Source organism: Bos taurus, chromosome 21 (genome assembly GCF_002263795.3).
Source record: "Bos taurus isolate L1 Dominette 01449 registration number 42190680 breed Hereford chromosome 21, ARS-UCD2.0, whole genome shotgun sequence".
Lineage (NCBI taxonomy): Eukaryota > Metazoa > Chordata > Mammalia > Artiodactyla > Bovidae > Bos > Bos taurus.
This window is the reverse complement of record NC_037348.1, coordinates 64,839,513-64,867,314: the sequence shown is the minus strand read 5'-3', so window position 1 is coordinate 64,867,314 and position 27,802 is coordinate 64,839,513. Positions and strand designations below refer to the sequence as shown.

Genomic DNA, 27,802 nt, shown 5'->3' with positions numbered 1-27,802 from the left:
GGACTCTGTCCTACTCCCTGGCTGTGTGGGAAGAATGTGTGTGTGTGTGCGTGTGCGTGAGCACGGGTGCACGAAGGTTCACCTTGAGCCTGGGGCTCCGGAGAGTCCGCCCACGCCAGTCCACACCACCATGCCGGTCCACACCCGGCCTCGCAGGATTCTAGAAGCCTTCAGCTCCTTTCCTCCTCTTCCTCCCATTTCTCCTCTTCCTGCAGCTCTGCAAAGATTTCAGCAGTGGTCCCAGTCCCTCCTAAGAGGGGCCTGTCACTTTGGGGGTTGGAGTTCATTGAATCACTTAGTGACCATGGCTCTATGGTGGGCTTACCTGGCTTGTTCTTGTTATTGGAGGGAGTGACACTCCTCTGATTTTTTTTTTAAGTGGAAGAACAAGTCTTAACTCCAAATTTTACATCTTATTAGATTCAAGGCAGGGCAAGGACACAAGAGGAAAAGCTAAAACAGATCACTACAAAGCGCATCCGCCAGTGAGGGAAGCTAGGCAGAGAATTAGAAGACAGGAAAGCTATTTTTTTTTTCCATCATGACTTTGATCACGGAAGTAGAAAGATGCCGAGTCTGTGAGACAGATATAAGCAACCCAGAACCTTCCCAAGAGATAGAAAAGAGCAATTACGGATTATGTTTCTCTTAGAGAACATTCATAGGGGAATATGAACTCCAAATGTAGGGAGGCTAGTGGAATTCTGATGCTGAAGCACCATAAGAAGATGGAAAAAAGATCTCTGTTAAAAGATCAGAAAAAGGCAGCCTGAGTGTTATCAGCTGGAGGTCACTGAGAACTATCAGGTACTGAAGTGCTCATAGTTCTTCAAATCCTGCTCTAAACGATGGGCTACCCTTTGGGTACCAGGCGTCCCTGGTGGCTCAGATGGTAAAAAATCTGCCTGCAATGCAAGAGACCCTGGCTGGATCCCTAGGAAGATCTCCTGGAGGAGGAAATGGCAGCCCTCTCCAGTATTCTTCCCTGGAGAATTCCATGGACAGAGGAGCCTGGCAGGATACAGTTCATAAGATCACAAAGAGTTGGACACGACTGAGTGACTCATACAAAGTATATTTAGGAAACATACTATTGCTATGTTTCATTATTTTAGAAAGTTAAATTTCTATAGAAAAATATACTATTAATATATTTACTTTACAATCCATGATCCCTGCCAACGCACCACCCTCCTGAAAGGCAAGAGGCCAGGGAAAGGGCCTATTCCAATCACGAGTGCCTGTCTTATGAATGCAAAGCTATAAAGGATAATGAATCTTCCCAACCGCGGACAGAAGGGAAAACCCACAGAACAGATGACGACAGTGATCCGAAGTTAAAGACGCTGTCGCCCCAGTCAACATCAGCTCACGGGAGCCGGGCGCCCATCACCTATCCGATCCTGAACTCAGCATCAGTAGAGCTGAGAGTGAGCTCCTCGGTAGAACTTCAGACCCAGCATGCTGGAAACAGGCCCGTGCTGTGAACCCACTTAGACGAAGAGACGACCGCCTCTCAAGGTGTTGTGTGGTCTGTCTCTGGTCACCCACTCCGCAGTGTGAACTCCAGGGAAAACTGAAGTGGGTGACTTCACACAGCCTCTGCAGCTAGGGCCTGGTCCCCAGGGGTGGCGTGGGGGGCGGGGAGGGAAGCAGAGTGAGGCTCCCTTCATGCCCATCCAAGTCCGGAGTCAGCACTGATGGAGGTGCAGGACGGAAGCGCGCCCACAGGGGCGGAAGGATCTCCATCCCGGCAGGCAGACCCTCATCTCTAGGCTGGTCCGGCATTAGCGGCCGGGGCCAGTGTCTCCTAAAGGAACAGTGGTGCCCTCCGGTGCGGTTGTTTTTTTTGGCAGGAAGGCGATCTGCTGAAAAAGCTTGGCTTGGCTGTACTCTCCCTAGGGCGGGACGGTTCAGGAGACTCTCTGAATGACTCCTCCTCATATAAGCAGTACCGGGGGGTCAAGGGGGGGAGGTGAGGTCATCTGGAGCCTTCCCCAGACCAGTAGCTGGATCTGAAGGCAGCGAGAGGAAGCCAGACAGTGGGCACAAAGAAAAGCTCCCACCGGAAGCTGCGAGTTCACACCCATGAAGTGGCTATAACCGCCCAGGACCAAGTCACGTGGCACAAAATCCCCGTAAATATTCAGTGTGGACTTTGGGCGCCAGGGCTGTCACAAGGGGCTACTTCCCCCTTCATCTGCCATAATTCAGATGCCGTACTGCAGGCTGGGTGTGTGTCAGGGGAAGAGAGTCCTGCCAAGAATTCGTTCAGACTCGGATGCAATGAATATTCCCAAACTCTAGCCCTGTGGTGGAATCTGCACTTAGCGTGTTTGTGAAGGTGAAAGTGTTAGTCGCTCAGTCGTGTCCGACTCTTTGCGACCCCATGACTGTTGCCGCCAGGCTCCTCTGTCCATGGAATTCTCTAGGCAAGTATACTGGAGTGGGCTGCCATTTCCTTCTCCAGGGGATCTTCCCCACTCAGGGACTGAAGCCAGGTCTCCTGCATTGGCAGGCGAATTCTTTACCATCTGAGCCACCAGGGAAGCCCTAGCATTTTCGTATCTGTTACTAATTTACCCCAAAGTCCTGAGAGCAGGTCTCTGCCACATCGGTGGCCTGTGTAACAGGGCACTCTGGGAGACGGGGATTCGGGAGGACTGAAACGGGCCAGATGCTTCTGAGAAGACATGCTTGCTTCATTAAATGATTAAGAAGGCCTGGTCGAGGAAGACACTGTTCCAAAGTTAAACTTTTTTTTCTCCTGAGACTTACTCATCTATAAAAATGGTACCTCCCAGAACACAGTACCATGACTCCTGAAAATGATTTCACTTGATGGAATATAATCCCTGTTGGAAGTCAAAATACTCTGCTACGTAAATGATGATTCTTTTATAACCTGCCCTAAGTAAGCAGCTTTTAACTATAATACAAGTAGGGTCATTCAGGAACTATAGATTTAAAATATTTAGAAGTCACTATTGGGGTCAAAAACTACTGATTCATAGACATCTCCAACCAATACTTTAGTTTAACACAGCAGAAGGGGCAGAGATTTTGAAGTCAGCTGGATTTGTGTTTTATTTGGGCAAATCACTTCACCTCCACAAACACTAGATTCTTTCATCTATAAAACAGGACCAAAAGCACTGTGAGGCACAGGGTATCTTCAGGATCAAATATAACATGTAACAAAATACTTAACATGTGATTATTAATTAATATCTTCCCTCTTTCTCCTAATTTCACTGACAATAACCTACATGTATTTTTTGAGCTCCTCACCTAACAGCCTCAAAACTGAAACAAAATAAAGAATATCAGTGCTTATATATTTTAACATTTGTTAAAAAGTAAATGACCCCTTGGCTTAAAGACTGAAACAATCTTTTCATTAAAAAAAAAAGATTCATTTAAGTCACCTCATTTCCAGTGTAAACGTTTTAGAATCCAAATGTAGTGTTAAAATCACCCACCAATAGGTGGTGCTATTTGCATAGTTCTTAAATGATCACAGTTTTAACAAGTATATGGGAAACATTTTTTCATTCATTCAATGAATGCTTGTTGAGCACTTACTGTGTGCCAGACAGACCTATGCAAAGTGCTAGGAATACAAAGAATAAAAAAAAAAATGACCCAGCTCTTTAATGCCCTCCTGAAGCTTAAAGGTGTAGCGGGTGGGGGGAGGGTGGTGACGCCCCTGGCAGGTGGGGAGGGAGTTACACAGTTAATGTGTGTGTTAGTCACTGAGTCGTGTCTGACTCTTTGCCACCCCAAGGACTGTGGCCTGCCAGGCTCCTGTACCCATGGGATTTCCCAGGCAAGAATACTAGAGTGAGCTATCATATCCTTCGCCAGGGGATCTTCCTCACCCAGGTATCAAACCCACGTCTCCCGCACTGTAGGCGGATTCTTTACCATCTGAGCCACCAGGGAAGCCCATAAGGTTAATGGGCAGGAACAAAGCAATCTGGAGGGTGGCTAACTCAGACCGGGGCTCTCAGGCAGGCTTCCCAGAGACGGGCATCCCGAGTTGGGTCTTGCAGGATTGGCTGGAGATCTCCTCTCCCTGTCAGGCCTCCAGACACATACATACGTCACTGAGGACAAGGGGAGCCTCTATGTACTAAGTGTTAGAAGCTGTCACTCACCGAGCTGTGCATTTGTTTGATTTTGGGCTTTTTGATTTTATAATACAATAAAAAGATTTTTCTTACTTAGATTTGTGTTACTTTAATGAAGACGGAGTTTGAGCATCTTTTCCTTAATTAATTGGCTATTTGTACTTCTTTCTCGGTGAACTGCCTCTGCTCACACCTTTTACCTACATTCCTGTTGAGTTGACTGTCCTTTGCCTCCCTGGTGTGGGCAGCGACCTTTGGAAATGGAGGACATTGACCCTTTTCAGCTGCGGGTGTCAACTGTGTCTGTTGAGAGCACGAGTCTTCGTGGGCTGCTCCTTTCCACTTCCCGCCATGCCTCATGCTGTGTCCCGCATACAGCAGGGGCTCAGTGAGTCAAGCGGTGCTGGGAAAGTGACTGAATAAGGTGGCAGAATTTCTGTGAGGTCTCTAACGGAAGTTGGAGAATTCTGGAATGTCCTGAAGAAGAGAGGCACTCAGGACTGAGGACGGGGGTGAGCAAAGCTGTGCAAACATCAGCCCAAACACTAGAATGGAGAAGGCAAATAACAGTGGTGCCTATCACCTATGGAGTCCCAGGGTTGGCAAGCCCCATGCCGAGGATGCTACCGACGGACACTATCTTGTTTAACCCTCACAGCAGCCCTGGGCTGTGTAGGGGCTAGTTTTCACTGGTGCTGAGAGGAACCTCAGTGAGATTAAGTAACTAGTTCACAGTCCCAGAACAAAAGTGGCAGAGCTGGGATTAAAACGGATATGGCCATGACGCTCCTTAAGCCTAAATTCTTCCTGTTATATTGGCTGGGGTAAAAAAGATACATTCAACAAATACTTATTGGGTACCTACTGTTCATACTGTTCACTGCAAGGAGATCCAACCAGTCCATTCTGAAGGAGATCAGCCCTGGGTGTTCTTTGGAAGGAATGATCTTAAAGCTGAAACTCCAGTACTTTGGCCACCTCATGTGAAGAGTTGACTCATTGGAAAAGACTCTGATGCTGGGAGGGATTGGGGGCAGGAGGAAAAGGGGATGACAGAGGATGAGATGGCTGGATGGCATCACCAACTCGATGGACGTGGGTTTGGGTGAACTCCGGGAGTCAGTGATGGACAGGGAGGTCTGGCGTGCTGCGATTAATGGGGTCACAAAGAGTCGGACACGATTGAGCGACTGAACTGAACTGTACCTACAAGGGCTTCTCAGGTGGCGTTAGTGGTAAAGACTCCTCCTGCCCATGCAGAAGACGTAAGTGATGTGGGCTTGATCCCTGGGTTGAGAAGATCCCCTGGAGAAGGAAATGGCACTCCACACCAGTATTCATGCCTGGAAAATTCCATGGGCAGAGGAGCCTGGTGAGCTACAGTCCACGGGGCCACAAAGAGTCAGACACAACTAAGAGGCCGAGCACCTACTGTATGCCAGGCGTTGTTCCAGAGGTTGGGCTGGTCTGACTGGACTAGAAAAGTCTTCCTGATTCCCAAATGCCCAATTAAAGTGCGTTCATCTAGGTAAATGATGGTCCTCATCTGAGAAAATGTTGTAATAGTATATTTCCTGACACAAAGGCATGCTTACACAGCAAATGAAAAAGAGGGTTACAAAATGTGTGCAGAAGAATATAATTTATGTAAAAATTATACACACACAACACCCTAGAAATAACGTCTGGATGGAAACACAATAAAATGGGAGCTGCGAATCCTCTGACTGCCATGATTATAGAGGGTTTTCCTTTCCTCTTTTTGTATATTTGGATACCCCCAAACACAGGTTACCTTGTGTAATAGTAAATTACTTCACAAGGGAAAATAAATCCTGCTGGGGGAAGTGGGAGCCAGTGTTGGCAGATGTGGATATCAGGGCACAAGAGAGGGTGAGCAGCCAGTGGATGAAGGACTTGAACCCAGGCCGAACATTAAGATTTAGATCCCACCATCAGTGATGCTCAAGGAAAACCAAAGCAAGGCTGAGCCTTAAGGACCTCTGACAGACTTCATTTTCTTGGGCTCCAAAATCAGTGAGGACAGTGACTGCAGCCGTGAAATTAAAAGATGCTTGTTCACTGGAAGAAAAGCTATGACAAACCTAGACAGTGATTGAAAAAGCAGAGACATCACTTTGCTGACGAACATCCACACAGTCAAAGCGATGGCTTTTCCAGTAGTTGTATATGGATGTGAGAGTTGGACCATAAGGAAAGTTGAGTGCCGAGGAATTGATGCTTTAGAACTGTGGTGTTGGAGAAGACTCTTGAGAGTCCCTTGAACAGCAAGGAGATCAAACCAGTCAATCCTAAAGGTAATCAACCCTGAATATTCATTGGAAGGACTGACGCTGAAGTTGAAGCTCCAATACTTTGGCCACCTGATGCGAAGAGCCGACTCACTGGAGAGTACCATGATGCTGGGAAAGATTGAGGGCAGGAGGAGAAGGGGTGACAGAGGATGAGATGGTGGGACGGCAGCACCGACTCCATGGACATGAGCTGGAGCAAAGTCTGGAAGGTGGTGAAGGACGGGGAAGCCTGGTGTGCTGCAGTCCATGGGGTCACAAAGAGCTGGACACGACTGAGCGACTGAACAACAACAAGGACCTCCAGGTGTCATCCAGAAAGACTGTCTCCGCTAGTATGGAGAGAAGGGGACCCTCCTACACTGTCAGTGGGAAGGTAAACTGTGGAGCCACTATGGAGAACAGCACGCTAATTGTTGCTGCTAAGTCACTTCAGTCCTGTCCCACTCTGTGCGACCCCATAGATGGCAGCCCACCAGGCTCCCCTGTCCCTGGATTCTCCAGGCAAGAACACTGGAGTGGGTTGCCATTTCCTTCTCCATATGCATGAAAGTGAAAAGTGAAAGTGAAGTTGCTCAGTTGTGTCCGCCCCTCAGCGACCCCATGGACTGCAGCCTTCCAGGCTCCTCCATCCATGGGATTTTCCAGGCAAGAGTAGTGGAGTGGGCATGGAGGTTCCTTAAAAAACTAAAGGAGAGGTATTATATGACCCAGCAGTCCCACTCCTGGGCATCTATTTGGACAGAAGTATAATTCAAAAGGATAACGCACCCCCATATCCACAGCAGCACTACTCACAGCAGCCAAGACATGGGAGCAACGTAAATGTCCAACAGCAGGTGAACGGATAACGAAGGCGTGTCCGTGCACGTGTATATACACAATGGAATACTGCTCAGTCATGAAAAAGAAAGAAATCATGACACGTGCAGCAATATGGACGGACCTAGAGATGATCATAGTAAGTGAAGTCAGACAAAGACAAATGATATCACTTATATGTGGACTCTAAAATATGATACAAATTGAACTTATCCATAAAAAGAAACAGACTCCCAGACACAAAGAACAGACTTGTGGCTGCCAAGGGGAAGAGGGCAGGGGAGGGATAGACTGGGAGTTTGCAATTAGCAGATACAAACTATTAAATCTAGAATGGATAACCAACAAGGACCTACTGTACAGCACAGGGAATCATATTCGATAGTAACAAATCTTATAATAAACCACAATGGAAAAGAATACACACAGTATTGTACTCATATATTTGTTGTTGTTCCTTCACTAAGTCGTGTCTGCCCCTTTGTGACCCCACAGACTGCAGCATGCCAGGCTCCTCTATCCTCCACTACCTCCAGGAGTTTGCTCAAATTAATGTCCATTGAGTCAGTGATGCCGTCTCACCTTCTGCCGCCCCCTTGTTCTTTTGCCTTCAGCCTTTCCCAGCATCAGGGTCTTTTCCAATGAGTTGGCTCTTCCCATCAGGTGGCCAAAGTAATGGAGCTTCAGCTTCACCAACAGTCCTTCCAAAGAACATTCAGGATTGATTTCCTTTAGGATTGACTGTTTTGACTTCCTTGCTGTCCAAGGGACTCTTAAGAGTCTTCTCCAACACCACAGTTTGCAAGCGTCAATTCTTCAGCAGTCAGCTTTCTTTATGGTCCAACTCTCACATCCATGCATTACTACTGGAAAAACCATATAGCTTTGACTATACAGATGTTTGGCGGCAAAGTGATGTCTCTGCTTTTTAAAACATTAGCTTTCCTTCCAAGGAACAAGCACCTTTTAATTTCATGGCTGCAGGACTGTGCACAGTGATTTTGGAGCCCAAGAAAATAACATCTGTCACTGTTTCCACTTTTTCTATTTGCCATGAAGTGATGGAACTGATGCCACGATCTTACTTTTTTTTTAAATGTTGAGTTTCAAGCCAGCTTTTTCACTTTCCTCTTTCACTCTCATCTAGAGGCTCTTTAGTTCGTCTTCATTTTCTGCCATTAGAGTGGGCATCGTCTACGTATATATACGTAACTGAATTACTTCGCTGTGCAGCGGAAACTAACACAACATTGTAAATCAATTATCCTTCAGTAAAAAGAAAAAAGCCTTCCTCATTGGAGGCTGAAGTTTCAAGAAGGATGGAGCTGAGTGTCCCGCTCGCGGTTCTGGACCTTGCAGCCTGGATAAAGCAGCCAGCTGCACAACACTAAAGGCTGTCCAAGGGCAAGTCAGCACGTGGTGGGCGTCTTCACAGTTTTGAAGCTTTTTTCATATTTGTTGACTCCAAAGATGGGCAGTTTGTGTGTTACAACAAGGTTTCCAGCAGATGGCTGTAACATTTCTCACTTGAACAAAATCAGCTCACACTGCAACAACTTTTTGATGGAAACCAAGTGTCTTGCTTACAAAGTTGATATACCTTATTCCCTTCAAAATGACAATGGGGGAACCAGTTGGATAATTGAAACATTTTATCAATCCAGCAACATTAACTGTACATTCTAAATAGTAGCTGTTTTTCTGTCTGATATGAAACACTTAAACAAACAAAACCCCTTTCTTGGATTAGGCTACCGGCTACATTAGATAGTACAGGTTGTTTATCAGAGTGTTACTATCAAGCCCCTATTTAAATTTAATAAGTACCTCATTATGACACAAATCACTATATAAATAATTGTTAATATTCACAATATACCATCAATAATACATGAGGTAAATATTACATTGCTGAATATTGCTTTTGTTCTTATGAAAATTGTGTCAGTGCAAAGATTAATAAGTGCTGTTAAAATTCTGTGGCTCACTGCAAGGAAAATATTTTAAAATGTTAACTATTCTAAGATAAAAGTCTAAAGCGTCACAAGAGAGACTGTTGACTCCTGTGACCATTTCCAAAGGAAATGAGATACATGAGCAAGAAGACTGAGACCACCAGGAAGAACATAAAACATGATGATTATTCAATAAATTAATGTATCTTAGAAAATGTAAATGTTTAGGACCTCAAAACACTATTACTTTATGTTTGACAGTAAGATCTATACAATTGATAGGAAATGGCTTTATATTTGTTGTGATTATTATTACAGAGACACAAGAATGCTGAAAGGAGCCTCTCTCTCATTTTCACCAAGTGCCAGGTGTGCTAAGACAGCTTTGCATATGCTGTGTGGTAGCTGCGAGCTTTACAGCAAATGGTTTGGGGCCGATACAAGTTCAAGCGCTACCTGGTGTGAATGACTTGCTTCTTCTCTGAATCAGGACAGACCCAAAGTCACAGCTCTAAGGTCACCCTCACTCACTCATGTTCTGATGAGCTTTCCCGGGGGTCTCAGCGCTTGAACACCAGTTCATTCTGATGTGACATTAACAACCGTGAGAATGTATGGTCAGTCCTCTGTGTCTGCATCCAAGGGATCAAACACAAGCATAAGAATCCATGGTTGGCTGAATCTGTGGATGCAGAACCACAAACTGAAGGACTTGAGTGTCCATGGATTTGGGGATGGGCATGGGGGTGGGGTCCTGGAACCAACAGCCCTTGGACATCCTGGGGCGACTGTATAATACTTTATGTCTCCCCAGCCAATTAGAATTTGCCAAAATCCAGGTTGTACTCATAAGAGTGTCCAGTGGATGTAAGTTAGTATGTGTTAGACCGAATAAAGACTAACAACTTCGGACATCATCCACCACCTTCATCTTACAATCGGGGAAAATCAAGTTCAGAATTTTGGAAAGCCTCACGAACTATATTTTCCCCTAACAGGCCATGATTTACAACAGCTGCCATTGCTGAGTGCCAAGTGCTGTGCTGGGTGTTTCTTACCAGTTAGCTCTCTGACAAGATTCAAGGGCATTAAGATATAAAATCCTTCATTCACAGAGGGGTAAAAGCTGAGGCTCAGAGAAGTGAAGTGGCCACGTTTGTTTACAAACCCAGATCTTTCTTCTACTCCAGAACCTGTGTCCTTTCCATTACATCTTGCTAGGCATAGTAACCTCACATGGACAATGGGTTACAAGGTAAGACCATGGACAGATATTTGTGTGTGATATGGAAGAGGTCGTGCTGTCTTAGATTACTGAGGACCATAATGTTTAAAAGCGGAATTGCACCTTTCCATCCCTTTCTTTGCCTGCTTTAAGCCCTGGAGACTGGGCATTGATCTATAAAACTCCAGCTCTGGTTTGGTACAAGTTCCAGGTCAAGAGAGGGGCTCTTGATGGGGAATGGAACGGAAGGATGAAGGGAAGTGGACAGGCAGTGACGGATGCAGCGGCTTGACCTTCACCTCTATTGCTTCTAGCTGCTTCTTCCTTCTGTCTGAGTTACCGCTGCCATCATTTCCATGGGTCCCTAAAGGCATCTGCCAGTACCAGCAATGACCCACAGAAGGCAGGAACTTTCTCTCTGAAACTCCTTAGGTGCAACTCAACCAGTTCAGCACTACACGTGGTGTTGCTGTTGTTGAGTTGCTAAATTGTGTCTGACTCTTTGTGACCCCCTGGACTATAGCACACCTGTCCTTCACTATCTCCCAGAGTTTGCTCAGATTCATGTCCATTCAGTTGGTGAGGCTATCTAACCGTCTCATCCTCTGCTGTCCCCTTCTCCTCCAGCCCTCAATCTTTCCCAGCATCAGGGTCTTTTGCAATGAGTTGGCCCTTTGAATCAGGTGGCCAACATATTGGAGCTTCAGTTTGAACATCAGTCCTTCCAATGAATATTTAGGGTTGACTTCCTTTAGGATTAACTGGTTGGATCTCCTTGCAGTCCAAGTGACTTTCAAGAGTCCAGCACTACGTGGGTCTCAACTATTCTTGGGATCTAATGAGACAAGGAACTTATGTTTAAATGGCCATGTTCAGTTGCCTGAATTATTTTTAGAAAATGATTAGTAAATTTTCCCAGTCCTTCATTTCTAAATCAAAATTTCCTGGCATTAAAAAAAAAAAACACACACTTTGTAAATATCTTTCATGGAAATATTTACCCAGCACACTGAGCTAAGACATAGGACTTAAAAGATACAACAGATCTGGAGTTTGCACAATGCAGATTCTTTCTGGAAATTCTTAATACAAATCAGATGTGCAGAGAAGGAGCCAAGTTTTTAAGAACTGCCTAGAGCTCGACATCTCAGGTCAACTTCCGAGCTTACCCTAAATTCAGAGAAGCCTAAAGGCCACCCTGCATCTCCCACTTACTCATGCTCTGCTGCTGCTGTAACCACTTGGTCTTATTTCCAAGGTATTATCACCCAATTAGCATAATCTTCTGATAAGAAGTCCTAATAGTCTAAATTAGACAACAGCCCCATGTCAGTGGTTTTGAGATTATTAATTGGCTGTGGATTTGACCTGCCAGAGACATGAGAGGTGCTTGCAATCTCTTTATACAAAGCATGTCTTTTAGGAATAAAACCAAAAAAGAGCTTAAGCTTCTTTTACAGGACTGAATCAGAGTGGACTTACAAACTTGGAACTTTTACAGCCTGTGGGTTGGAGTCCACCGCTTTATGACTAAGCCTTCTCCTTACATGAACATTTGGAAAAAAAACAAAAAACAAAACATGGTTAGCCTGTGAAGCTGAAATTCGTTCCTAAGCTTTGCTCAACAGAGAATAAAATTTAAAGCACGATGTTTAAAAAGAAAGAATAAAGTATATTGAGTAGATATATACAGAGAAACTGTCCTCATATACACAATACATTCTTAGACGTAAAACAAGCTGTTAAAATGCCCCAAATTAGCTCTCACTAATAAAATGTTGCTGCTGCTAAGTCGTGTCCAACTCTGTGCGACCCCATAGATGGCAGCCCATCAGGCTCCCCCATCCCTGGGATTCTCCAGGCAAGAACACTGGAGTGGGTTGCCATTTCCTTCTCCAATGCATGGAAGTGAAGAGTGAAAGTGAAGTTGCTCAGTTGTGTCCAACTCTTCGAGACCCCATGAACTGCAGCCTACCAGGCTCCTCCATCCATGGGATTTTCCAGGCAAGAGTACTGGAGTGGGGTGCCATTGAGTTTAACAGGGAGTTATCATAATCCATTATAAACCAACCTCAAAGAAAAAGACTCATGAAACCAGAAAGAAAGTGGTTCCTATTTCTGGTGTTAGCTCGATATTAAAAATAATTTCTGACAAATCATGCAATTACAACTTTTTACCCAGTCTGTCGTAGAAAATGTTGTTGACAAACTTAAGCCACTAAAGTTAACTTTAAAATGGCAGCTGAGTGGATCTTTCCTGGTGGTCCAGTGGTTAAGAATCCACCTTCCAATGCAGGGGACACAGGTTTAATGCCACTAGGCAGCTAAGCCTGTATGCTGCGACGACTGAGCCCTTGTGCTCTAGAGACTGTGTTCCACAACTAGAGAAAGCCCGTGCACAGCAACGAAGACCCAATGCAGCCAAAAAAAAAGGGGGGAGCTGAGAGTTTTAGAAATATAAACTGTCCCACGCATTATCAATTCAGAAGCTTCCCAAATTCCATGGAGTTGGTACTAAGCAAGTTCTCAAGAATGCCTCCTGCATGCATAGGGAGTTGAAGTCACAGTTCTCCACCTGGCTGGTAGCTGGGGTGAGCTGTGACCAGGAGCTGTCTGCCGAGCCCACAGTGACGTCCGGAGAAGGCGCACGAGCCACGAGGGCTCCTTGCTTATGTGCACATTAGGGGGGCCTTCGGATTCACCGCTGGGGAAGAGAGGTCACACAACATCGGAACGGCAGGCACGGGCGGGAAGACGCCCCTTACCTTTCACTGTTCTTTTTGCCACTAGAAGAACTGCTGGTGGATCCTGTGCGGTTCCGGTTCCCTTTGGAATCCCCATAGCTTTCCCTTCGACCGCCAGGAGACACCCGTTCAGATGAGCTGGTCCTCTTGACGGTACTGAAAGTGCGAAGGAAAGACAGTGAAATGACAGAGAACTCCTTCCCGGAGTGGTTTTGTCCTAGTGCTGAATGTGAAAACATATACACAGAACATCCTATTTCCATGTGGATATTTAAAAGTTAGACTGGTTCTAAATTCCTTACTACAGAGATCAAAAATTTTTTCAGAATGTCACTTGAGATCTATGCTTCTTGCCTTTGTAACAGTTAGTGAAGTTCAAGGTCATCAGGGAAGGTGAAAGGTAGCAACTCCAACAACACCATGAGTATTAGTATCATGAATATTCATGAGTACCATGAATACCACGGCCTTATCGGGAGGTGACCCTTGTGTAGGCTTCAGTCTAGACCAGTGGTGCTCAGCCAGGGGCGACTCTGCCCCCCAGGGACACTTTGGCTTGTCACAACTGGGGAGCAGGGAGAGCTGCTACATCTAATGGGTGGACGCCAGGGATCTGATGGGTGTAGCAGCAGCCACTGCTACAGCTAAGTCACTTCGGTCGTGTCTGACCCTGAGACCCCATGGACTGCAGCCTGCCAGGCTCCTCTGTCTATGGGATTTTCCACGCAAGAATACTAACCCACTTAGAGCGAGTTGCCGTGCCCTCCTCCAGCAGATCGTCCTGACCCAGGGACTGAACCCACGTCCCTTGCATTGGCAGATGGGTCCTTTACCACTAGTGCCACCTGGGAAGCCCCAAATACCCTTCTAAAGCCCAGGAGAGCACTATGACAAAGCTGGTCCAGACCCAAAGGTCAGCAGTGCTGCTACTGGAGAGCTCTGGTCTAAAGGCACACGTGGGGCAAACGCAACCCACTCTCTGTGGGGTGCCTCGTTTCGAGGGGTCCCACGCAAGTGCTTGCTTCCTTCTGTATAACCAGAGGGCCTAGAGTAGTTGGAAGACTGCTGTGGGATGTCTAGGGAAGACTTTCTGAAGACTGTGAATTTCTGGGAGAGAGAAAATGAGTGCCTTGGATATGCTGCAGTTACATAATAGGCAGGAGCCCGTCCTAGGAAAAGGGGTACCCCTGCACAGTAACCCACAGGGGTGAGGGGTCAGTTAGCCAGGGCAGGGGCTGTAGCTTGGTGGTCTGCTCTTGGAGCCTGGAAGCATGCTACAGACAACCTGTAAAGTTTGTTTTTTTTTTAAAATCTTCATCATCAGGTCATATGTCTCCTGAAATCTCATCTCATTTATCATTCTTATATTCTGTGCAGAGTCTAGTAGAGAAGCTTGATAAATATTTATTAAATGAAAGGAGAAATAAATAAAACAATACATGGGAGTGTCACACTGACAAAGGAGCACAGGGAGATGCCATCATATAGCACCTGCTCCATGAGAATAAAAAAGAAGGGTGAATGGAGGAGCTGCCCCCTGGCAGGACTGTGTGTGGGGGGGTCTGGTGTGGATGCAGAGAGTTGAGGTGCAGGTGGGCAAGACCGTAAGTCTGCAACCCAGGACGGGGCTCAGGACGCCAACGTCAGTGGGGTTACTGAACCACAGACGCAGAGGGCATCTCCACACCGGGAAGGAGAGGAGATGGAAATGAGGAGAACCTTTGCCTCCTGGAAAAGAGAAATGAGGTGGACAAGGTGGGCTGAAGAACTGCCCTGGGAATCTCAGGAGGCAGAGAAACCTGGAGAGACCAGAGAAGCAAGAACCCAGGGAGGACGGTTAAAGTGCTGGGGCTGTGGGTGGAGGAGGGGACCTTGATGATGGAGCCTCAGAGGCTCCAGTGAGCACGGAGCCAGGAGAGGGTGCATGGGACCCAAAGTTCCATCAGGAGGAGACAGGAGCCCAGGAGCCCGAGACAGCAAGGCTACTACCGCTGGGCTGGACATGCCTTCCTTTCTCACAATGAAATAGCACCAAACGGGCAAGAGCTTTGCACATGGGATGCCCCCAGTCTTCCCTTCATTCCCTTTTCCTGCTCATCTCTGCCTTCCTTCCAACCCATTTCAGTCCTTCTTCCTCTGTCATGTCCAACCAGTCAGTAAAGAAGCTCTTAGCATGTTTTTTTTAAAACTGTAGGGTGTATTGGTTTTTGAAAAAAACATCTCGTTCTCTGAGTGAGCAAACATAAATAAGATGAGCATGATCACAATGAGTGGAAGACACTTTCTGCGTAGGCTCTTCAGTCACTGAGGAAACTCTGAATTGACAGCACCGGGATCTCACAGCTGGGATCCACACGGGTGTGCCTTAAGAGCAAAATGTGAATTTTTAGAACACTCAATTTGAGGACAAGGAAATTACAGCTCTTGGGAGAGCATTACATTTCTGAAATTTAGGATTGAAGTCTACAAGTTACAGAAGGCTTTGTGCTAAAGTTCAAGATCTTCCAGTGATGATAAACACCAAGCTCAGTTCATGTCTCGAGACTGTTCTCTGTCGAGCATCTGACATGAGGCTCTCAGGCACCCCGCCCTGGCAGCTGGCAGCCTCCAGCATCACCTCTGTGGCGTCCTTGTGGGAGTTCAGGGCAAGTTCATGGCAATTTGAAAGCTTGTATAAAGCACCCTTAAAGAGCTGAAACACCATGACTGCTAATCAATGATAGCAAACGTTAGCCGATTTGCTAATAATTAGCACTCAACCTAGCTCCTGGAAGAGTGAAGAGGGGCGATCTTGAGTGAAGAGAGCGAGGACAGTGATGCAGCCGTGGGCAGCAACAGTTCACATCTATGAAGAGTTTTGCATTTCATACGCATCGTTGAATTTAAACCTCGAATCCCCAGTGAATGTATCATCATTCCTATTCTACAGACTTTATTTTCCTGGGCTCCATGGTCACTGCAGACAGTGACTGCAGCCATGAAATTAAAAGATGCCTGCTCCTTGGAAGAAAAGCTACAACACACCTAGACAGCATATTAAAAAGCAGAGACATCACTTTGCCACCAAACATCCGTACAGTCAAAGCTATGGTTTTTTCAGTTGTCATGTATGGATGTGAGAGCTGGACTTTAAAAAAGGGTGAATGCCGAAGAACTGATGCTTTGAACTGTGGCGTTGGAGAACATTCTTGAGAGTACCTTGGACTACAAGGATATCAGACGAGTCAATCCTAAAGGAAATCAAACCTGAATATTCATTGGAAGGACTGATGCTGAAGTTGAAGCTCCAAAGCTTTGGCCACCTGATGCAAAGAGCTGGCTTACTGGAAAGACCCTGATGCTGGGAAAGACTGAAGGCAGGAGGAGAAGAGGGCAACAGAGGATGACATGGTTGGATGGCATCATTGACTCAATGGATATGAGTCTGAGCAGACTCTGGGAGACAGTGAAGGACAGGGAAGCCTGGTGTGTTGCAGTTCTTGGAGCTGCAAAGAGTCCGATGTGACCGAGCCGCTGCACAACAACAACAACGACAGATGGGGGGATGGCTTCAGGGTATAAAGTCAAACGGCTGAGGTCACGACCCCTGGCTCTCTGCTGAATCTCTCAGTTAACAACACCTAGGGAAGAAGTAGTAACAGCTACGTGATTTAAGACTTGAGCAATGGCAGGCATCAGGTAAGACCCTCTAAGCGACTACACCTGCAGCAGGTGAAACGGGCAGGCGGCATCAGGAAGGTTACACTGGAAGTCTAAGTGCCCCTCACCTGGCCGTGGATCTGTTCAGTGTGTAAGCACTGAGAAGGCTCACAGACCTGTTTAATCTATGTATGAGAGGCGTGCAGAATAAACGTGAGTGTAGTAATAAAAGCATGGAAAATTATTTTTGTAAACTTCAATAAATTACAGAATACACTGCACATTAAAACAGGAAAGCATTTCGGTCTGCATATATAGACTTGGATATAACCCATCACAACCCTTTCAAGATATTTGTTATTTGCACATTTGCATTAACATGTTAATCTTTTTTTTTGTTTAATCTACTATTGTTGTATACTCAAGAAGAACAAGAAATTTCCTTTTGAGAGCCAAGGGCTCTTATGAATTAAAGAGGACTTACTAGGACTCAAAGCCAAGGACAGAAAATAGAGCTTGAAGACAAGACACTTGCAGGAACAAGGGCGGTCAGAAGGAGTTAATACTGTATACACTCTGTGAGGAGCCTCCTGCAATAACCAGCAGGGAGTAACCAAAGAAGTTATGTTCCCTCAGGACAGCAAGGGTAAAATCATGCTCTTTATTTTCAAAGTGGTAGAAGTCCTAGCTTGGGAGAGAATGTATAATCACACATTTTTTAGTGCTTAAGGCAAATACGTCTGGTGTAGAAATGCACTAATAATACCACCATTTCTTCTTTTCCCTTCTGCTCTCGGCCCCCACTCCCAAATTCCATACTTTCTAAGTTCTGAAAACGTAATAGTTCTTTACACTACACCGCAGTTGCATTCAATGGCTTTTGCCAACTTAAACTAAATTTCAGATGTAAAACTGTATCTCTGCAAATGGAGAGCAGAGGAAAAGTGGCCATGTTTCTTCTCAAGCTTAGATACTAACTCTAAGTGTAATAAGCTACCATGACTGATGTCTTTCTTTCATTATGTGATCTGGAACCAAGAATTGGCTTTCCAAAATCTTGGGGAAAAGATCCCAAATTTTTACAATTGAAAAAAAATATGAATCTTAAGGGGAAGCTTGTACGCGTGACCAGAGATTTTCTAATGAGGTCATCTGTCATGACAGCTGGAGTGATTAACACTAGATTAGAAGAATTATCTACTTGACAAATGCAGGCAGGAAATGGCAACCACTCCAGTATTCTTGTCTGGAGAATCCCTTTGACAGAGGAGCCTGGTGGGCTACAGTCCATGGGGTCATAAAGAGTTGGACATGACTGAGCACATGCTCGACAAATACTTACTTGGAATCAACTTATACTGGGCGCTGTGCTGAGCACTGGCAAGTCAGCAGGGACCAGAACTAACCTGGCTTTTGTCCTGCAAGGGTGAGGGAACTGTGACAGACTGAAGTCACACACTTCAATAATTAAGAAAGGCTAAAGACATTGCAACAACAAAAAGGTATTTTCTAAGAAGCCTGGTGGTCTTAGAGAATTTGACACATGAAAATAAGTTGGTTTTTTTTTTTTTTCTATCATATGAAGTCAACTACCTGAGCCTAGGGGGCTTCCCTGGAGGCTCAGATGGTAAAGAATCCACCTGCAATGCAGGAGACCTGAGTTCGATGCCTGGGTTGGGAAGATCCCCTGGAGAAGGGAATGGCTACCCACTCCAGTATTCTTGTCTGTAAGATTCCATGGACAGAGGAGGCCAGAGGGCTACAGTCCATGGGGTCACAAAGAGTCAGACAAGACTGGGCGACTAACATTTCACAACCTGAGCCCAGACCGGGGAACTGCATCCTTTCTGATAAGAGGGTAGGTGCCAATTCATCTTCCTCTGTTCAACAGCATAATACTCCCATCTCTAGTCTTGTTGGAGAGATCAGACTCAGAATATGAATTTAACACATACATCTCAGTGGATCTCAATGATAAATATATTAGAAAAACGAAACAACAACCCAAAGCAGATTTAAATCCTTAAGCACCTGGTGCTGACTTCGGGGCTTTCACAAACACTGTCTTGCTAATGAGTGCAGCTATTTTTCCAAAGGACTGTCAGCTGTTTGTTTGGAAACCATGGATATTTACCATACTATCTTCCAATTGGAGCGGAGCATTTTAAAAATAATGCTCTCTTTTTGCACCAGTTTTGTTCTTTTGATCTCTCTTCTCACAGCTCTGCGCTATTGTAAAGCTCTACTTAGGGGTGGAAAGAATGAGTGATTGTCTCCGTTTTGAGCCAGTGGGAATGTTGTTCTATTGTCAGCTTCAGCATCCCCACTGAGCAAGGTACGACCTACAACGTCTTCCCGGATTCTCTGCCTTTTCTTCTTTGACTAATGGAAACAAAGCTTTTCCCAAGGATTCCAAATCAAGCCCCCAATCGAAGTCTTAATTGGCAACACAAAGCACAACCCCTGGGTGCTGGACAATTTCCAAAGGGGATTTTGTTCTTCAGTACTAGGCTGAAAAAACCCGAGAAAAGAAAACAAACATATACCCATCCAGACGCCGCAGACGCCCCAGTTCGTTTAATTTAGAACTCTGATTACAGAAAAATTCTAACACGATTGTACATGTATTTTAAATGTCTTGGAGGTTGTTTTACTCCTAACAGTCAGAATGCCCAGCTTGCTTCTGTTTTCAAAACTCTCTCTCCTCAGGAGAGATCTATAGGAACTTTATCACAGAGTAACTGTTAACAGGCCACTGTTTGGGTTTCCAACTTCCAGATGGATGAGAATTCAGATCCACGGAAGCCCATATAAAGCAAAGAAACAAAGTAAGTGAATCACTACGCCTTATGCTGAAAACCAAGAGTTTCAGACAATCTAGAAAACCACGTATTTCTAGTTGACCGCTAAACAACAGCTTATCAAATGACTATGACTGATCATTTTGTCACAGAAAAAGAAAAGTCTACAGAGGACTAAGAATATTTATAGGAGGAAGCTTATTGTCTAAATGCTGATATACAGGGTTTTCCCAGTGGTCCAGGGGTTAAGACCTCAGCGTCCAGTGCAGCGGTGCAGATCCGGTCCCCGTGCCGGGAACTAAGATCCCACATGTCTCATGGCCAAAATGCCAGAACATAAACAACACAAGCAATGTTGTAACAAGTTCAATAAAGATTTAAAATTGGCTGATATACAAAAAAACTTTCCAAAGTGCTAATGCATACACATATATGAAGTATGCATGCTTAATTGGCTCAGTCGTTGCTCAGCGATCCTTTGGATGGTAGCCCATCAGGCTCCTCTGTCCATGGGATTTCCCAGGTAAGAATACTGGAGCAAGTAGCCATTTCCTTCTCCAGGGGATCTTCCCGATCCAGGAATCGAACCCGAGTCTCCTGTGTCTCCTGCAGTGCTGGTGGATTCTTTACCCGCTGAGCCACTGGGGCAGCCCGTATCAAATGTGATGGTTACTAATTATCCTCCCTTCCTTCTTTCCTTGCAAGATAATATTGCTGAGGACGAGCCCTGTCCATGAGCTCCTTCATACCTGGAGGAGCAGAGGACCCAGGGCTCTCTCACAGCACAGGCCTGGGTCCTGACCTGGGGGTTCAGGGCTTGCAGCCCCTTATCAATGGGCAGGTCTGTCTCTCAGAGACGCAAGCTGCCGGCATCTCTGCTCAGCCACCCTCACCCCTGCCTGCTGCTCCTGTCAGCACTCTCGGGGCTTCTCAGAACATCACTGTTTCTAACGAGCATCATCTACACAAGGGTACACAAGAGGGATGGTTTCCAAAGAGTAATTATATGGAGCACTTTTTTTTATAAGGAGATGCAAGCGCTGACCTGGAAATCTTTGCAAGAACCAGCCCATCACAGTGAAAGGAGTGTGAGCTCTGGCGCCAGACAGACCTGGGTTTGAGCCCATGTTCTCTCCACTCACTTGATCCCAGACCAGTTACTTCACTTCTCTGAGCCTCAGTTTACCTATTGGTAAAACAGGGATAATAATATGTCCCTTGGAAGGCTGTTTTGAGGATTAGTGATAATGGCATTAAAAGCTTGGTGCTTTGTAGGCTTTTATTATATTATCATCAAAAATGATTTCTGCCATCATCACTGATTTAAAGAGGGGCTGAAACACCACTGTGCCTCCTTGTCTCTGTGGAAAAGTAGACAGCATATTAAAAAGGAGAGACATCACTTTGCTGACTTTGACCATAGTCAAAGCTATAGCTTTTCTAGTAGTCATGTATGGATGTGAGAGGTGGACCATAAAGAAGGCTGAGCACAAAGAATTGATGCTATCAAACTGTGGTGCTGGAGAAGACTCTTGAGCATCCCTTGGACTGCAAGGGGATAGCACCAGTCAATCCTAAAGGAAATCAACTCTGAATATTCATTGGAAGGACTCATCCTGAAGCTGAAGCTCTAATACTCTGGCCACCTGATGTGAAGAGCCAACTCACTGAAAAACACCTTGATGCTGGGAAAGATTAAGGGCAAGAGGAGAACAGGGTGACAGAGGATGAGATAGTGGGATGGTATTACTGACTCAATGGACATGAGTTTGAGCAAGTTCTGGAAGACAGTGGAAGACAGAGAAGCCTGATGTGCTGCAGTCCATGGGGTTTCAAAGAGTTGGACATGACTGAGTGACTGAACAAAAACAAATCAATTAGATTCTGCAGCAGAGTACTAGTTACTTTGGATCAAACGCAGAGGCTTCTACAAAAACAAAGTGCAAGAATACTTGACATAAGCTCTCATGAAATGAACTGAAAGCTAGAAATTCTATCTGCATTTCAAATTTTACTTTTATCATGTTTTGCTCTGAAAATTTTTTTATTTTACTTAAACTCCAAATACATAAAGAGATCTCAATTATAAAAGTGAATCTTCAAGAATGAAGACAAAGAATCTCATTTTTCATTAACTATTTGCTACCTTAAAAAGTCAACCTTGAAATTAAACAACCCACTCTTAAACAGCTAATGAGTTAAAGAAAAAATCACAAGAGAATTTAGAAAATATCTGGAAACAAATGAAAACAAACAAAAAAGGTTCCAAAACGCGTGGGATGCAGAGAGCAGTACTAACAGAGAAGTTTATAGCTATGAAAACACAGATCTCAAATCAACAAATTAACTTTATTTCTACTTCTCAAGGAAGTAGGAAAAAACAACAATAAATAAAACCAAAAGTTAACAGAGGGAGAGTAAAAATAAAGATTATAGCGGAGATGAACAAAATAGAGAAAAGAAAAACAATAGAAAAAAAATCAAGAAACCAAGAGTTGATTTTTTTTAAAAGACCAATAAAAGCGCTAACTCCTCCATTAAACTAGAAAAAAAAGAGAAGACTGCGATAACTAAAACTCGAAACAAAAGAGAATATTACAACTGATGTCACAGACATAAAAAGGATTATGAGACTACTACAAATAAGCAATGCCTTTGAGCCTCGGTGCTGGAGAAGACTCTTAAGAGTCCCTTGGACAGCAAGGAGATCCAACTAGTCAATCCTAAAGGAAATCAACCCTGAATATTCACTGGAAGGACTGATGCTGAAGCTGAAGCTCCAATACTTTGGCCAATACTTTCTGCTGATGTGAAGAGCTGACTCGTTGGAAAAGACCCTGATGCTGGGAAAGACTGAAAGCAGGAGGAGAGGAAGGCGGCAGCAAATGAGACAGGGGGATGGTATCACCAGTGCAACGCACATGAGTGTGAGCAAACTCCAGGAGGCAGTGAAGGACAGGGAATCCTGGTGTGCCGCAGTTCACGGGGTCAACAGAGCAGAACCTGAATGAGCGAGCGAGCAACAACTACTGAACTGAATTTATCAGCACATTCAAAGGATTACACACCATGAGCAAGTGGGTTTTCCACCTGGAATGCAAGGACCGTTCGATATAAGAAAATTAATACAATACACCCCATTAACAGAAGGAGACAAAAATCACACCATCATCTCAACTGGTGCAGAAAAAGCACTCGACAAAATTGAACACCCTTCATAATAAACACACTTAACCAAATAGGAAGAGGAGAAAACCACCTCAACATAGTAGAAGTCAAAAAGTAACACCCTTCATAATAAACACACTCAACCAAATAGGAAGAGGAGAGAACCACCTCAACATAGTAGAAGTCAAAAAGTAACACCCTTCATAATAAACACACTCAACCAAATAGGAAGAGGAGAAAACCGCCTCAACATAGTAGAAGTCAAAAAGTAACACCCTTCATAATAAACACACTCAACCAAATAGGAAGAGGAGAAAACCGCCTCAACATAGTAGAAGTCAAAAAGTAACACCCTTCATAATAAACACACTCAACCAAATAGGAAGAGGAGAGAACCGCCTCAACATAGTAGAAGTCAAAAAGTAACACCCTTCATAATAAACACACTCAACCAAATAGGAAGAGGAGAGAACCGCCTCAACATAGTAGAAGTCAAAAAGTAACACCCTTCATAATAAACACACTCAACCAAATAGGAAGAGGAGAAAACCGCCTCAACATAGTAGAAGTCAAAAAGTAACACCCTTCATAATAAACACACTCAACCAAATAGGAAGAGGAGAAAACCGCCTCAACATAGTAGAAGTCAAAAAGTAACACCCTTCATAATAAACACACTCAACCAAATAGGAAGAGGAGAGAACCACCTCAACATAGTAGAAGTCAAAAAGTAACACCCTTCATAATAAACACACTCAACCAAATAGGAAGAGGAGAAAACCGCCTCAACATAGTAGAAGTCAAAAAGTAAAAATGAAAAGCCCACAATGAGCATCATACTCAATGGTGAAAGACTGAAAGCCTTTCCTCTAACGTCAGGAATAAGGTAAGGATACTCCCTCTCGCCACTACTATTGAACGTAGTACTGGGAGTTCAAGCCAGAGCAATTAGATGTGAAAAAGAAGTAAAAGGCAGCCAAAGTTGGAAAAAAGAAAGTAAAATCATCTCTCTTTGCAGATGACATGATTTTATATGTAGAAAACCCTAAAGATTCCACAAAAAACTGTTACGACAGATAAACAATTTCACTAAAGTTACTGAATACAAAAAACAAAACACAAAAATCAGTTCCATTTCTATCCACTAACAATGACCAATCTAAAAAGGAAATTAACAACCCCATTTATGATAGCATCGAAAAGGACAAAGTACTTAGGAATAAACTTAACCAAGAAGTTGAAAGACTTATAGACAGAAAACTATTAAACAATGCTGAAAAAAATCAAAGAAGATACAAAGAAATGGTAAGTCATCCTCTGTGGAATTGGAGGACTTAATATGTTAAAATGTCCATACTACCCAAAATGATTTATAGATTCAATGCAATCCCTATCAAAATACCAATGGCATCGTTTGTAGAAAAAAATTCTAAAATTCATATGAAATCCCAAGGGATCCAAATAGCCAAAACAATCTTGAAAAAGGAGAACAAAACTGGAGGACTCACATTTCCTGATTTCAAAACGTACTACAAAGTAACAGTGATCAAGACAGCGTGGTACTGGAATAAAGATAGATGTTGTCATTGCTTTAGTTGCTAAATCGTGTCAGACTCATCTGTGACCCCAATGGATTGTAGACCGCCAAGCTCCTCAAATGTAAAATGGTGCAATCATTAAGGAAAACATTATGACGTTTCTCAAGAAGTTAAAGATTGAATTATTAAGTTGGTGCAGACATAATTGCAGTCTCAGACTGTGGATTTTACATCATTACAAGTAGGCTCAATCATGTCTTTATTAAACAAAATAGGAACCAGTGCAATCAGTGCATTTTTGCCAATGAGAAATGAGTTCGTTTATTCCTGCCATGTAAAAATCCATGCTTTGGGGTTTGAGGAACTCTTGGAAAGCGTTTTCTGCCTCCTGCTGGCTGTGGAAGTGTTTTCCCTGCAAAAAGTTGTTGAAATGCTTGAAGAAGTGGTAATCAGTTGGCAAGAGGTCAGGTGAATATGGCAGACGAGGCAAAGCTTTGTAGAGCATTTTGTTCAACTTTTGAAGCACTGGTCGAGTAACGTGCGGTTGGGCACTGTCGTGGAAAAGAATCGGCCCATTCTTTGGACCGATGCCGGCTGCAGCCACTGCAGTTTTCAGTGTGTCTCGTGGATTTGCTGAGCACAGTTCTCAGATGCAATGCTTTCACCAGGACTCAGAAAGCTGTAGTGGATCAGACGCGCAGCAGACCACCTAACAGTGGCTGTGGCATTTTTTTGGTGCAGGTTTGGTTTTGGGAAGTGTTTGGAGTTTCTTCTCGGTTCAGCCACCGAGCTAGTCATTGCCCGTTGTTGTATAAAGTCTACTTTTCATTGCATGTCACAATCTGAGAAATGGTCTGCTGTTGTGAGAAGAGAAGACAACATTGCAAAATGATTTTTTTGCCTTTTGGAAGCTCACGAGGCACTCACTTATCAAGCTTTTTCACCTTTCCAATTTGCCAAATGACTGGAGAATGGTCGACTTTGAGTTCTTGGGCAACTTCTCGTGTAGTTTTAAAAGGATCAGCTTAGATGATCCTCTCAACTGGTTACTGTCAGCTGCCGACGGCCAGTCACTGAGCCCTCATCCTCAAGGCTCTCGTCTCCTCTGCAAAGCTTCCTGAAGCCCCGTTGCGCCGTTCAGTTCCCGGGCCAGATACAGTGTTGATGCTGTGAGTTGTCTCCACTACTCTGTGACCCATTTTGAACTCGAATAAGAAAACTGCTTGAATTTGCTTTTTGTCTAATATCATTTCCCTAGTCTAAAATAAATATAAAATAAATATCAAGTAGTAAGTCATTAGCAAAAAACATAAAGCAAGAAATGCTCATTAAAATAATATATAACACAACCACATTTATTTAAGAACGTATTCCAATATCAAATGGCCAAGTTCAGCAATGCAAATCTGCAATTACTTTTGTACCAACCTAACACCAAATGATTTAACAATCCACTTTGGGGTATATTCCCCCAAAGATTTCGAAGCAGGATCTCAAAGAGATATTTGTACACCTACATTCACTGCAGCATTATTACAATAGGCAAGAGGTGGAAGCAACCCAAATGTCCATCAACATGAATGGATGAAGAAAAGGTGGTATATATATGCACAAAGAATGTTACGCAGCCTTAAAAAAGAAGGAAATCTTGTTACAAGCTACAATGTGAATGAACTTTGAGCATATTATGTCAAGTCAGCCACAAAAGGATGGATACTGTGTGATCCCACTCAGACGGAACATCTGATGTTGTCAAAATCATAGAAACAGAAAGGAAAAGCGTGATCACCAAGGGTTCTGGGGAGGACTTACTGTTTAAGAGGTATAGTTTCAGTTTTGCAACATGAAAAAGTTCTGGAGATCTGCAGTAAAACAACGAGAATATACTTGACACTACTGACCTGTACACTAAAAATAGCTAAGGTGCTAAGTTTAATGTGATGTGTTTTTTGTTGTGGGTTTTTTTTTTCCACAATGAAAAAAAAAAAAGGAGGAAATGGTTACAGATGACAACCTGAAACTTAAAAAAAAGTCAGAATTGTCAGCCTTACAACATCTAGATGAATAAAAGACAGTCTACATCTACTGCTGCTGGTTAGGATCCAGAAGGTCATTTCATGTTGATTATAAATAAATGATTCAAGTAAGTAATAAAAAGGTATGAAATGAGGCCAAGAATTTCATTTTAAAGTTCAAAAAGCCCTGCAAAATCAATTTTCTCAAAATTCACAAACAATAAGTACACAGAGCTCTATCTGATGAAACACCGTGCAACTCTGCTCAACGAAACGAGTCTCTGCAGAAACACCCTGTATCTAGAAGATACGATGGGGTTGCTGTATTTTCATTCTGAGTCACAATGCAGCCTCAGATCCACTCTCATCAACCCACGGGGTACCCCAGCGCAGGGCAGGGCACACTGAATCCCCAGCACCTATACAGCAGGTAGCATTTTAATAACGCTGCAAGTTCTTAGAAGCTCATGAGGCCGCATTGCAGAAGAATTTCTTTACCACTTTCCGTGCCAGATGACCAACAGGTGTTTTGTTTTTTAGAGCATAAAAATTTGGAAAAGTAGGCTGGCATATAAAATCTACAATTTTAATATGACAATTGTGAAATTGTGAAAAAATTAAGAGCGACCTACGCGCTATCTGACAAACATCAACAGCTGAAACTCCACTGTTAAATGCCATCCAAATTTTACTGACAAAAATTTAAGCTCGGTACAGCAGTCTGAATTTTGCTGTATTCCAAACCCTTGAGACCTGAGAACGGCGTATTCATTTTTTTGTATAGGTCATACTCCCACTTTTTTTTTTTTTAATTTAAAGTGAAGTTTAAGCAGAAACACAAAATGGTACACTGTGGCTTTAGTGAATGTAAAATCAGAGTCTGTGATTATATCTAAAAAAAAAGCAGAATAATAAATCAACACGGGTTCTGTTTTGGCAACACACCAAATATTGCGCTTTCACAAGCTTTAACTCAAAGGAGAAATATTCAAGTGTCATACAAAAGACTAATGCTGATTTCAGCATCCGAGTTGCCGCAGCTTTCATCGAAGGCGCCTCTTGCCTACCTCTTGGCTGCGGCAGGCACAGCGGGTTCTCTCCGGGCCCCCGGGGGCGCTGGCAGGGAGCCACTGGGTTTCTTTGGTACCACAGTGCCGTTGTTGACCGTGGTTCTTAAAGGCAAGGTCTGCACCAGTGGTCTTGCTGGAAGACAAGCAGAAAAGGCAATTAGGACCTTTCCCTTTTCAAGGGAACTTTATGGGACTTAAGGTAACGTAGAAAGAGAAAGGACATCCGTTTCAAAATGCTAGCAGAGTCGACAAAGGTAAAGACAACTCTGAAACAACAAACCCAGCCACTCAGAAGGGACCACTCAGGAGGGACCTACGTGTAACCTGTACAACCGCAAAACTTCTAGATGAAAACACAGGAGAAAAATCTGTGTGACCCT

At 44.0% G+C, this 27,802-nt stretch overlaps 1 protein-coding gene across 7 annotated transcripts in view; it reads right to left on the bottom strand.

Annotated features, from left to right (window-relative positions):
* The window catches only part of EML1 (EMAP like 1), a 204,739-nt gene that overhangs the window by 41,181 nt on the left and 135,756 nt on the right, over positions 1-27,802 (bottom strand). For all 7 annotated transcript variants that reach the window (XM_059879357.1, XM_024982155.2, XM_024982158.2 and 4 more), the window contains exons 3-4: positions 27,420-27,555; positions 13,213-13,347 (exon numbers count right to left, since the gene is read on the bottom strand). In XM_059879357.1, coding sequence (XP_059735340.1) covers positions 13,213-13,347; positions 27,420-27,555 — 271 coding nt within the window. The remainder of the gene's footprint in view (positions 1-13,212; positions 13,348-27,419; positions 27,556-27,802) is intronic.